Source organism: Miniopterus natalensis, chromosome 3 (assembly GCF_054644295.1).
Source record: "Miniopterus natalensis isolate mMinNat1 chromosome 3, mMinNat1.hap1, whole genome shotgun sequence".
Taxonomy (NCBI): Eukaryota; Metazoa; Chordata; class Mammalia; order Chiroptera; family Miniopteridae; genus Miniopterus; species Miniopterus natalensis.
Genome location: NC_142083.1, coordinates 95,256,290 through 95,269,618, shown reverse-complemented (window position 1 = coordinate 95,269,618; position 13,329 = coordinate 95,256,290). Strand labels below are relative to the sequence as shown.

At 55.9% G+C, this 13,329-nt stretch overlaps 1 protein-coding gene across 2 annotated transcripts in view; it reads right to left on the bottom strand.

The window, feature by feature from the left end:
- The window catches only part of AXIN1 (axin 1), a 71,377-nt gene extending 68,702 nt beyond the window's left edge, over positions 1-2,675 (bottom strand). The window contains exon 1 of one of the 2 annotated variants that reach the window (XM_016216220.2): positions 2,592-2,675. In XM_016216220.2, the coding sequence (XP_016071706.2) occupies positions 2,592-2,675 (84 nt within the window). The remainder of the gene's footprint in view (positions 1-2,591) is intronic. The other variant, XM_016216221.2, reaches the window with a different exon arrangement.
- Between the last annotated feature and the right edge of the window lie 10,654 nt (positions 2,676-13,329).

Sequence of the window (13,329 nt, the reverse complement as noted above, 5' to 3'; positions counted from 1 at the left end):
CCAGAGATGAAGGCTAGGTCACAATTATGTGCACCAAATGACATTTCTGCAGCTAATGACTTTTAATGAAAACTACTGGGTAGGCTGTAATTTCAGCCTCAGCAGGAACAGCCTGTTTTAAGGTCAAGGCCCGTGGGCTGTGGCTCCCTGCTATTCACGGACCACTTCAACTGCAAAGTTGCTTTCTTTGAGCACCATCAACAGGAATGAGTAACTGGTGTCTCAGCTCCACACCAACTTGTGAATGTCTAATGTCCTCTTGTCCAGGACACCAGCTCAGGAAAGAGGGCCTGAAGCTTACCCTTAGAGATACTCTGTAGTTCACTGGCTTAAGAAATAACGAAGTCACTGTGTTCGAATGGAAGGCCAATAATGATTCACTGTCATTTTTCTTAAGGTGCTATGACTTCTACGTAAATTATTTGTAGTAGCCTGATTTAAACATTTTCTGCAGGACTCACCGCACCTAGCACAAGGTCTGGCAACCAAAAGACACCAATAAATATTTAATTCATTGATATAAAGGGAAATGACACTTGCCACAGATGCCAAATGTTACTTCTTTAAAGATGCTGAATTACTATGCTATAGAAACAGAAGTAAATTCAGTATCTAGCCCTTTATTACCAAACTGGGGCTGTTTTAAAAGATTGATACTTTAATTTATATGTGAACAAGTTTCCCTAATCATTTTAAACTATCTTTTATTGCTAAAAAGAAGCATTTGTTATAATTCACATCTATTTTGGGCTGTCAACTGACAGAAGACCTTTGGTGTCTCTGGAAACACATGAATATCTCCCCAAATTACTAATGTTACTGAAATGTGCTCCAATTCCCACAACCTCCAGGTTTCCAAAGAGAAGCACACCAAACATTTAGTGTGCACACATATACATACCGCGCATAGCGCAGTTATATTAATTTAGGTTACAGTCAAATACCCACAAGCACTGAATCTGGCCAATAGCATATAACCATCAATAAAGGGATTCCACAAAAAGAATCTACAACTCTGACACCTTTAAAATCTCCTTTGGTCACTGCCAAGACATACCCCCTGGATACCATAGCAGCTGGCTCAATGCTACAGATGTATATATATTTATTTATTTAATACAAATCTAATTTTTGACCTTGTTTATGTGGAGTGTGGAAGTAACACAGCATGACTGACATTTTCCCATTGTCCATTAATTAAACTCTTGAAAGATTAAGGGCTACCGTTTTACATGTAACCCATTCCCCCACCACCTAAATTCTAACCAATGTAACAAAAAAAAAGTCCATTTAGCTTTGCTGAAACTAAAAAAAAATCCTAGAAACACCAACACCTGATGAAAAACACAGAGACACTGTATTTTATATGCTTTCCCATCCTTTTTCCTGAATAGAAGTTCTTAAAACTGGACCTCTGATACTGTTATCTTGGGAGGTCAGGTTTAATCTGTGTGTGTTCTCTAAAACAGGACCTGTGGGTCCAAGTGTGCCAAAGACTCTTCCTGAAGAAGCAGAGAACATAAGTGCAAGCAAAAAGGAAGGGCCGAGGTGCACAATAAGAACTCTATAACTGAGAGGTGAGCTGAGAAAAATCCCAAGATAACTGATTTATTTTTCTCCACTGTCCAGTGCCCAACTAAGTTTCACTGCCCTGGCTTTACTGTTCCGGTTTCATGGAGGAATGAATTCCAAAATATGGTGTGGAGATAGAATCTAAGACTCACACCCAAGAGAGAGTTTGAGGAACAAAGCATCAACCTGAAAAAGTATAGCCACTTGGATAAGCCAAACTGCCTAGACCCAGCCTAAAGCAACTCTGCCTCAGAGGGAGTGCCCTCCTTGTTTTTCAGACTCGCTCATTCCTACCTTTTTCTGGGGGAGAGGAGAGACACTCCACTGTCCAGCCTCTCTCTAGAATCCCTGCACACAATGCCTCGCCCCAGCAGCTACTCTGCACCCCACCCGCAGCCTGAAACATGCCCAAAGCCCACAGACCACAGCACACACCCAGCATCATCCAATCAAACACATCAGCTGCAGACCCCAGCCTCCTCCAGAAAGAACCTTTCTCAGAATCCTCGGTCTTCCTTACACCCTTCCACTCACCTACAGCAAGAGTCCGCCCCTTCTGAACCAAACCCTGCACTCTTCCCCACAGTGTTAACGTCTCTTGCCTTCTCTATCCCCTGCTAGCACCCCCTCTCTGACACACCTGTCCTCACAGCCTTAGCCACACACACCTTCCTCGTACATCACCGCAGTCTGCACACCCTCAACGCACAGCCTGAGCACTCCAGCCCACCTCCCCTCACACACTCCTGGCCCGCAGTGTCTCTTCACGCGCCCTCCGACCCGCACAGCCTCCCTTCGCCCGCTCCCGGCCCGCACAGCATCGCCTCACACACTCCCCGCCCGCACTGCCTCCCCTCACGCGTCCTCTGAGCCCGCAAAGCCTCCCCTCACACGCTCCCGGCCCGCACTCGCCGAGCCCCTCTTCCGGGTCCCGCGCCCGGGCCGGCCTACGCGGCCTACAAAAGGCGGCCGTACTGGCCCGCGCCCCTCAGGAATGCACGACCTACCGCACTACTCACCCGCGCGCGGCAGCGGCGACGGCGGCGGGGCCCCGGGCCCGGCTCCCGGAGCGGCGCAGCGCGGCGCGGCGCGGCGCGGCCCATGCGCTCAGTGGCGGCGCGGCGGGCGGGACGGGGCGGGGGCGCGGCCCGGGGCGGCCCCCATCGCGGCGGCGGCGCGGCGGCCCGGAGGCGGGCGCAGGCAGGCCGCGGGGGCGCCGCCGAGGCCGGCCGCCCGTTCTCACCGGCTTGCTCCGCGGGAACACGGGTCCGGCACGACTCTGGCCGGTCCTGCGGCGGCGGCCGCGATCGTTTCCCCGAGCGGGGAGCCCAAGCCCCAGAGTGCCGAAGCCCAGGCCCGAGCGCCCCCGCCGGCGCCGCCCGGAAGTGCGGGGGCGGGGCCGGGGCCGGGGCGCGGGGCGGGGCCAGGACTAGGGGCGGGGCCCCAAGCGAGGGAAAGGCCGAGAGCGTGGGGCGGGATCCAGAATGTGGGGCGGGATCAAGAGCGTAGGATGGAAACCAGAGCGTGGGGCGGGACCGAGACTTGGGGTGGGACGAGAACGTGGGGGCAAGGCCAAAACCGTGACGGCACGACGGAGAGTGAGAACTGGGCGGAGAGCGCTAGACCCAGCCAGAGCACAGATAAGGCAAAGGGAGTGGGGGAGGGTCCTCAAATGTGGGGGTGGAGCTCCGAACGTGGAGGCAGGGCTGGGGCGAGCGCTTGAGGCCGAGATCGGGGGGGCGGGGCCGAGAGAGACGGAAACGGAGCGCCGGGAAGGGCTAAGATCACGGAGGTGGAGCCTCGGGCGTGGGGGCGGGGCCTGGGCGTTTGGGTTAGCCCAGAGCTTTGAGGCGGGGCCAAAAGCGTTTCGACCGACCTGGGACGCGAGGCGAGGCCGGAACGAGAGAGCGCGGTAAATACGCCGATGGGTGCGGGGAGGGGGCGAAGCTAGCACGCCGTGGAAGCGGACCTAGGAGGGGGTAGAGTGGCGTAAGGAGGTGCCCCCGCCGAGGTTTCTTGAAAACTGGTCACCGGGAAGGCCTAGGCGGGTGCACCAAGCTGATGATCGGTCCCGCAGCCCTTTTCTGCTGCCCATATGGATGTCCACCAGCCTAGGGTTACCAACGTCGACACCCACAGGCCCTCGGGGCGAGCAGCTCGTGCCCGGGTGGGCAGGGTGACCAGAGGGACTGGAAAACTCGGGGCTGGCTGGCCCTGGACAGGAAGACCCTCACAACTGTCCAGGGCACTGACGGAAGCAGGTGTCCAGGAGTTGGGCATTTGGAGGACAAAGCCAGGCTGACCGGGAGCTGAAGGCCTGGTGATGTCCAGCTGTGTTTCCTCCTCCTTCACGCTCACTGCCCCCCAGCTGGCCAAGGGCCTGGGGCTCTGCCCTCCCTGCGTCCTCAAGCAATCTGGACTCCGCTACGACACACAGGCAGTAGGCATCCAATAAATGCTAGCTGTCACTTGGTCAGCAGCCCTAACCTCCAAAGAGCTGTGGGCTAAGACTGGCTGAGGCTGCACCCTGGCTGGGCCCACCATCCTCAATTTCTCCCGGGCACCATCCGGGGTCCAGACAAGGGCTCCCCTTCCTACCACTGCCTGTGGGTCTCACTTGTGAGGCCAGCCTGAGAGCATGGGCTTCTGGTGTCCCATCCCTGCACCCACCATCCCTTTCCCCATTGCTGTCACCATGGCAGCCCTTGCCTGACCTACAAGCCCAGCTGGCCAACTCTGTGTTGCATATCCCCACCACCAGCCCTTCCCTAAGGGAAGGATGTTGGCACCGGGAATTGATTACTGCCCCTAAGGAATTGCTTCTGCCAGCACCCAAGACCCTGTCCTCTGCACAGCCAAGATGGGCTTAGCACCTGGAGAAATGTTCCTGGCAGCCTCCCAGGTACAGCTGTACTGCCATTGTACAAACAAGGAAGCTGCCTCTCAGGCCACATAGGGACCTGCTCATCGCTTCCTGTCCCAGGGCTCCCCAACACCTCATCCATGCACACCTTCCCCAATAGCCCTCACTTAGCCTGCTCTCCAGTGCACACAGCCCTTTAGGGCCCTTCGCTAGTGTCTCCTCCATGCCACTCTTCCCTGGGCACATCTGGTCACTTGCCCACTTCATGCTTCCACTATGGTGCCCCCAGGTCACCTTTAATATCGCCACATCTCCTAGACACTGCTCACCCTCGTTGCCCACCTCTATCATATGCATCTCCCAGGAGGGGCAGAAGTCCTGGCTTGGGGCTGCCTGAGCCATCAGCCAACCTCCCACTCTGCTGCCCACTACTGCTGCCTGCCTCTCCCAGGACTCAATATAGCATCTGGTGCCCAGGATTTTGTAGGAAAGGGGGGCAATGAGTGATGGGGGCCACCGGAGGCATGCCCAGCCTGCTGAGGACCAGAACCACCTCCTAGGGCCATCACCATGCCTAAGGGCAGGCTAGACAGGGGCCGAGATTGCGGATGAGGACAGCATATTCCAGGAGCTGTATGTCTGAAGCCTCACTGGCCCCTCTAGGGTCCTGGCAGCAGGTGTCACTGTCACTCTCACTTACTAGGATGGTCTCAGGCCCCACAGCACTGGGCACCAGAGATGCCCCTGCAGTCCCTCCTCTCTCCTGTTCAGCCTCAGAGGCTTAGAGGAGAGAAAATGGGTGGCCTTCATGGCAGAGCAGGGTCTCTGTGGGGTGCAGGAGTCCTGGGTGGGATGGACAGACAGCAGCACCTCCCAGATGATGTCCCTCAGGCTGCCTCCCCACTCCCAGACACGGGCCCCCCAACGCTTGCCTTGGTTCCGAAGAGCAGCTGCTGCGGCCAGGCCAGGCTCCTGGGGTTGTATCCACATCCATCCTCCTCCTGGCCCATGGTGGCAGATGTCCCCAGGCCCTGGGACCAGAACAGGGCCCTCGGGCCTCCGGCTCCTCAGGGCCCCTGCCCTGCAGGGACAGGAAGGGAGTCAGAAAGCCTGGAGGAAATGCAACAGCACTCTACAGTGGGTTACGGCTGTGGGCATGGAAGGGAGATTGTCGGGGGGGGGGGGGGCAGAAGAGGAAACTCAGGGAAAATTCTGGAGAGAGGGAGGCAGGGAGGGCAGCACTGGAGGCTGTAATGAAGCAGAGGTGACCTGGCAGGAGGATTGCATCAGTCACCCAGAGCTGAGGCCAGGTACATCTGCAGGAACCTCACTTCTGAACAGGTAAACTCCAACGTGGAGCACCCCCTTTTCATTACAGAAGTTCTTTAAAATGAACCCCCCTTCCCTGGGAGCAGGAGTTTGCCACTAGAGGCTTTGATTTGATTGACTGTTGATGACATTTGTTCAGGCTTTCCAGGAACTAAACAAAAAACTTAGGAGCAGAAATGAAATTCTTTGCTTCAATTTGGAAATAAAAGGAATACTTTGAAATAAAATGGTCTTTGGAGACTTACATGTGTTCATGCACTTGGCTGAGGAAGACAACTTATAAAAAGGATCCCAGATGCACCAAGGAGGTATGTTGAGGCATGTGGGGCATGGCCCAATGCAGGATGGTGAAAACCAGCAGCAGAGGACAAGCCACAGAGATGGGATACTGTGCAGACCTCCAGCCTCCTCCTGGGAGGACAGGACGAGGAGGAAATGTCCCGATTCGGGCTTCCATAGGGAGATGGGAGGCTCAAACTGAGCCCCTCTCAGGCTGTCCATTTCCTGAGCCATCTGCCCAGACCACAGGCATGGGAGGTGGGAGTGGGTGAGCAGGTAGGGGAGGGAGGCCTTGGCTCATCCAGTTCTGAGGAGAGAGGAGTGGAATTCCCTTTGGAGGCACGGCTCCAGCAGCACTGGCCAGCCACCTTCCCAACCATAAGCTTGGCCCTGGCCTCCATCTCTCCTCCCTAAGTGTACTTTTTCCATCAGTTCTCAGCTCGGGAGGGGATCAGATGTTGTTTGAGCCTCCATCCCAAGCCAAACAAAGATGTGGAACCATTGCACCAAGGTCACAACATATAACACCAAGGAGAAAAGCTAGGAGACTGCACACACAGGTTGCCCCATTTGTGAATTTAGAACATGTGCTTATAAAGGCAAGGGGAGTAATGAACTATCCCAGGGTATTAATACCAGGTTATGGCTGGAGAGTAGAATTAGAAGTGGGTTCCATTCTCTTATGTGTTCAGGAAGAAGTTCTACATAATATCACTGTTATAATCACATGGAGACCACAAAGCTCTGCAGCAGTGTTAACCTTTCAATGGTCAGAGCAAGACCAGCAGGGGTGAGGACCCTGGGGGATAGGACAGAGCTGACCCACTGGGCAGCAGCAAGAAGGGTGGTGGGCTATCCTGTGACTGCTGCAGTCACCCCAAGTTGAGCCCCAGGACCAACAAGAAGGTGCCATCTCAAGCTTCCTGGGTCAACCTGTGGGCATTCCAGGCTGGAGTTCCCCTGGGCAACTCCGTATCAGGCAGTCCCCCCGCATCTTTTCTCATGTTTGGCTCCTCTCACCCTTCATCTCTGTGGGACAAATGTGTTGTACAGGCTGACCTTTAGCATCCCTCTTGCTGTTTGGATTTCTCTCACCTGCCCTCCAGCTGCAACTGCCTGAAGCAGATGCCCTAGGAGTGGTCCTGGCCCCAATGCCAAGCTGGAGAATTATGGGGACAGGAACAGGGCTTTGACTCAAACAAGCTGGCTCCAATGTCAGCTCAGTGTCCACCACTGCGTACATGATACCTGGCATGACTGTCCCCTTCTAACCCTGCTGCTATAGATTGTCCTTCCCTGATGGTTCCTGCTCATCCTATATCCCCTCTGTGGAAAACTCACCATTAGACATGACACAGCCCCCACATCCCTGCTGGCCCCCACAAGTCAAGGGTCAGACTTCAAGGCCAACAGAAAACCAGTATCATAGCAGCAAGTATATGAGCCCCAAGGGCAACACAATCGATCCCAAGGTGTCCTCCACTTACTTTATTCCCCAACTCAGGTCCCATCCTCAGTATCCTCAGAGGGGTCCTGTCACTCCAGGCTGAGGGGCACAGCAGAGACACCTTCCTGCACTGCCTTTCTGGAGGACTCTGACCTCAGGGATGTGTCCAGGGGTCCAGGAGATGGTCAAGTAGGCTTAGGGCTAGAGGGTGAGTGTTGAGTGTTCAAGGTCCCTGCCAGCTACAGGGGCCTGGGAAAGGAGAAGGGAGAGCAGCTTGCCCACCACCATCCCAGTGCCACTCCAATTTGGGAGCCTCAGGGACATCAATGGTTTGGCCAGGGTTGGCCCAGCTCCTGACTCCCTGGAGACTTGATGGTCTGCCTGTGTCTTGGGACAGCTGGTGGCTCTGGGCAAGGCAGGTACTTCTTTGAACCAGGACATCCTCCTCAAAAAAGTGAGGGTCCTGGCCCAGCCCCACTGGCCTCAGAAGTCCCTGTGCAACTCTCTGAATGGTCCTGGGCCATGGGGTGGAGCCCACTACTGGCCGTGGCTCAGGTCTTATGTCTTAGATCACAGGCAGAGGGAAGGGCTGCTGGCCTCCCCCAACCTCAGTGTCAATTTCCTAGGAAAGGTGTCCCAGTGGAGGGGCCTTGTGCCTGAGGGGCCTCAGCCAAACTTCTGGAAGCAGCAGATGAAGTCTTACCCCCCTGGATGGCCTCAGGCCACTTCCCCTTCTGGTCTTGGGTATGCCTTCCCTCTTGCTGCACTGATCCTCAAACAAGGGGGATTTTCCCCTTTTTTGTCGCTGTTCCCTCACCTGGAATGCCCTTCCCCATCCTGACCACTCCATCCCCAAAGGTTTCTCCCAGTGCTGGGAGCTCTCCCACCCCTCTGCAGGTTCTTTTCCCTCCACCTGATGCATCTCATTCAGTACCCCCTCCCCCAAGCCTGCACAGTCCCAGGGACCAGGGGAAACCTCTAGAGCTCATAGGTAGGTGACTTCATGATGGAAGACAGGCCAGCTGCCCTCACCCACAGCACATGCGCCTCCAGATTGGCCTGCACACACCCCTAGCCCCTCCACTGCCCACCCTGCACTTTGCTGTCCTGCGATGTCTCTGTCTGCTGCCTAGGAGCCCTGCGTGGCCACGGCCAAGTTATAAGTATGTGATTATGCATGCTGGGGTTCCCCCGGCCCCTTTGTTGCTGCAGAATCTGTCCTAGCAAACAAAAGTGCACTGGATTAGCCACAGTGGATTAAAAGATTTGCTTCTTAGAGTTTACCTAATAACCAAACAATTGTGCTGACGGAGGCTTTGAACCTCTGGACACACTCACCAGGCCATCTGGGAGCTCTTGGCCTGTGGGCAGTGGGATAGGGGTTGGGATCATAATAAGCAGCCACCACCCGTTGTCACACCCAGCTCTGTCTGTAGCTGGGCCTGTGCTCTTGGCTCTTGCCAGGCCCATGTGGGCTGAACTAGGTGATGGGACCAGGCTCCAGGAGAAGGTAGTGGCCCAGGTAGAAGGAACAAGGCCCAACCAGGACCCCCTTCTAGAGGGCTGGTGCATGAAACAAGGTGTGGGTGATACAGATCAGGCCTTGCCTGCACCCAGCCTGTCCCCCCCAGCATGTCCATATGTCACACAGCACCAAGGATACAGCAACATGGAGGGTAGCTGTGGTGGGCAGGTGACACTCCAGGCTTCACCATGCCGCGGTACACGGCCCCACTGCAGTCGCCCCACTGCAGTCACCCCATGGTGCACGTTCCTACACACACACATACACACAAGCGTGTCCCTCTTTGATCTCCAAAGGCACTCCATTTACAAGCTCTTAATCGCAGCTGTCTTTTCGGGGCCTGTCCTCTGAAGTCCCGAGTAATGGGATTTGGTGCCTCTGATCCATCTTGAGCTGGCCGCTCCCCATTATAGGTGGACATTTTCCCCTCGTTTTTGCTTTTTAACTTTTTTTTTTCTTCTCGAAAAAATATCCCTTAAACCTCACTAACGTGACATGGTTTGTCGCCTACCCCTGGGAGTGGTGGCTGGGAGAGGGGCAGGTGGCTGTTATGCCAAGGGCCTGGCCAGTTGGGGGTCTTTGATGCCGCCTCCATGTGAAATCTAATGTGAAAGACCATGAGAGCGATTTTCGGGACCATGGTGCGGTGGATTCATTCTGCCTCGTGCTATTTCCTTTGTCTCTCTTCCCATGACCCTTCCGTGGGGCACTTGGGGAGAGGGTCTCAGGGTGAGGGTGCGGGTGTGCGTGTATGTGCATGTGAGGGTGCAGAGGGCAGGGTGGGCTGAGGCAGGGCCTCGGCCATAAGAACAAAGGGCAGCAGGGAGCATGTCCACCTGTCCATCCGTCCATCCGTCTGCCCGCCCGGCTTACCTCACCTGCCTGGCTCTGTGTGCCTGCTCACGCCCCGCCATCCTGCGGTCCGCCATGATGGGCTTGGCCGTCCGTCTGAGCACTTTCAGCCACTCCAGGAAGCGAGTCCCTGCTCTTGGCCACTGTGTGGCTGGGAGGAAGAAGCGTGACTCTAGGCTGCAGCTCGGGCTCCCACCGCCGATTGGCTGAGGCAGGGACCAGATGACGGCCTCGGAACCCTATGGTAGCCATGGCAACCAGCCCCTTTAGATACCGCCACCCCCAAGCCACTCCTGACAGCTGAGGGAGCAGGCAGCGCCGCTGATGGGTCCACGCCAGGGTCCCCTCAGAGGGTTGAATCAGGCCTGGCTGGATGGATGGTGGCTGTTCCTGCACCAGCTGCTAAGTGTTTTCGTGTGTGTGTTTCATGAATGTCCAGTGTGAAAGGTCCCTCTCTCTGGACATGTCCCAGGCTGCTCCATACCCTGCCTGACCCCCTAGTGGCGGCAGAAACAGTGTCCTCTGCAGCCCCTGCTAAGAGGAGGACTTCAGGTTAGGCTTGCCCCAGGGGCTGAAGGCCAGGCCCAGTCTCATGAGAAAATAATGGGTGAGAGCAACAGGAGGAAGAGCACAAGGAACTGCACAACCCAGGTGGATAGAACCAAGCTTTTGATCCACCTGAGACCCCAAAGGCCTGCCAGCTCTATCTCTGCCTGCCAACCTCTCCTCTGCACTTTCATTAGTCTATTGAACACACAATCACAATTACACAGTCCCCTCTCAGCCTTCAGAGGCCCTGGCATGGCTCTGGTGCCCACAGACCCGTGTCTCCACCTGTAGGACTCTGGGACTTTGGCCACACTAAGAAGACACTCTCTAACCCTGCAGAAACTGGCCAAACACCTGTGATCTTGCACCAGCTCTTCCCTTGACCTACACCCCCAGACCCTTTGGTGAGGCCTTCCCAGTTTTAAGACCAGAACTTCTCAGCAAGGACACAACACAGCATCACTCCTTGGTTGCAGAGCACAGAGCAACCAAGAGCTACTCACATCTCATCTCTGTGACAGCCCCTGGCCTGTCCAAATGCTCCTAGGATGAGCACCACCCGGTCAAGGCCCCAAGGCGGCCACCTGGGAGCCCAGCTTCCTGGCCTAAGCCCAGCCCACTCCTGCTAAACACAGGGTTGCATAAGGAACAGCTGCAGGGCTGCAAGGAGTAGGTGTAAGCCTCAAGCCCTTGTAAAGAGGCCAGGACTGAGGCTGGACCCTGTGGGCGCAGAGGATACTGAGGAGGCCACTACCAAGGCCCAAAGACCAGGAGATAAGGGGAGCCTGGAACACAGAACAACAGGGGTCACACACCCGAGGGAAGGAACTCAGAGCAGGCCAGGCTGGACCCAGGGCCACAGCGCAAAGAGGCTGCTCAGGTAGCCCCCTGAACTTGCTCACATTTCACACTATCCCCACCCCAAGCAGCCTAGTCACAGGATGGAGCCCCCAGTTTCTGCAGGGCAGAATGCCACCAGCTGATAGGTCTTATCCAGGGGTAAGGCCTGGATCAGGTGACAGTGATATAGGGTCCTGGGCCTGAAGCTCCATTCTGAGGGTCAGGATGAGCTGGGGAGGGCTCTAGTGTGCTGTGGCAGAGTGCAGGACAGGACAGCACGGGGATGAGGCCTCTAAGGGGGGTCATCTAGACTTGGCCTCCAGCTTAGGGGCGGTTGGTAGGTGGGAAGAAGAGGGGTTTAAGGGAGTCTGGAGTCTACAGAAGGTTCAAGGGGATGGCAATGGATGGTGAAAGTGAAGACAAAATTCAAGCACAGGCTCAGGGAAGGGCAGACGGTGCACATGGGTGGGCCTCACAGTGGCTCCTCTGAGCTCCCAGCACCCTGATGGGACCCAGGGCAGGGAAAAAGGTGCCTAGGCCTCACCTGCTCTTTCCACATGCACCACCATGCAGCCAGTGTACACCAGAGTAGGACTCAGGTAACACCCTCAGGATGAAGAGTCAGGAGCAGAGCCCTGGACTCGGCCCCACCCTGCCTGGAACTCAGACACCAGAATGAGACAGTGGACATAACATGGTGTTGATGGCCACTCTTTTGTTAGAGGCCTCTATAGCCCCAGTCCCAAGGGACCCTGCCCCAGTCCCAAGGGACCCTTCCCCAGTCCATAGCTACAGTGATGGTCCACCCTGTGTCCACAGAACCAATCATGGCCCTTGACAATGGTTGGGCTCTGTTGCCATGTAAAACATGGGCTCAGCTACTCCCTGGGACACTTGGGGATCAAGAGAGCTCCTAGATGGCTGGGCAGGGTCCAACCCAGCAGGTACAGGGATAGGGGTGTGGGCCAGTGTAGGCAGGTCTTGCTTCTGCAGGTTTGACCTTGGTGAGTACAAATGACCCCCCAATCTAGGGGCCTGAGGGGCTAGAGCCTCATGGAGGTAGAACTGGAGGCTCTCAGAAAGACAGACACAGCAACAGAGACTGGCAGAGGTATGGTTGATGGGGCTGAAGAAATGAGGAAGGGAGCTCAGGAAGCCTGACCAGGGCCTGGAGGGGGGAATATATGCGGGGCAGGGACATGTGGCTATATGGGCTCCAATGGCTCAGCTCCTGGTTCTGTATGACGTGTGAGCACATACAGTCCATGTCCCCCTCCACACCCCCACCTCTTGGAAGGTGGAACAGTATGGTGGATCCAGCCTGCCAGTGGTCTGTCCCAGAGCTGGGTTATCGTTTATTTGTTGTGGGGGATGACTCTATCAATCACTGAGGGCTTCTTAACCTTTGCTGAATCAAGGGTATTTGTGAGAATTTGAGAAAACAAATGGATGCTGCCTCCCTCCAGGAGAGAGCTCATGTTTCAGAGATCCAGGGCCAAGGCCACACTCAGACCGCCACCTCAGTAAGCCTCAGGTTATGGAGAAGTGAGTGACCTGCTGAAGCCAAGCTAAGCTCTTCCCAATGGCCAGCAGCACCAGAAGCCATGGGAGCAGAGCCAGCCAGGACTCAGACACTCTCCCCTGTCCCACCAATGCTGACAGGGAGACCGGCGCCCAAGTTCACCCCAACCCTGCACCAGCACCAGGTCCCTTGGGGACCGCAGGAATCTGACACGAGCCCTGCAGGTCCTGGCAGGAGCCCCCTCTACTTGTGGCCTTCATTGGGGTGGAAAGCAGGTTAGTGAGGGGTAACTGAGAGCCAAGATCAATGAACTGGGGACATCAGGGGTGCACACCACAGTGCAGACTGAGGTGGAAGGCTGAGGGGCTGAAAAGGGATCAGTTTGATTTAGTTCAGGGCTGATGGGAATTGTGATGTGGACATGAATATGGGGAGGGCTGGCTCGTCTAGAACACAACCAATCTGGCTGAAGCCAAGTGGGCCATGCTGGTCCACCAGAGCTGGGGCAAGGACAGGACAGGGTGGGAATTGCCAGCTTTTGGTAAAATCCT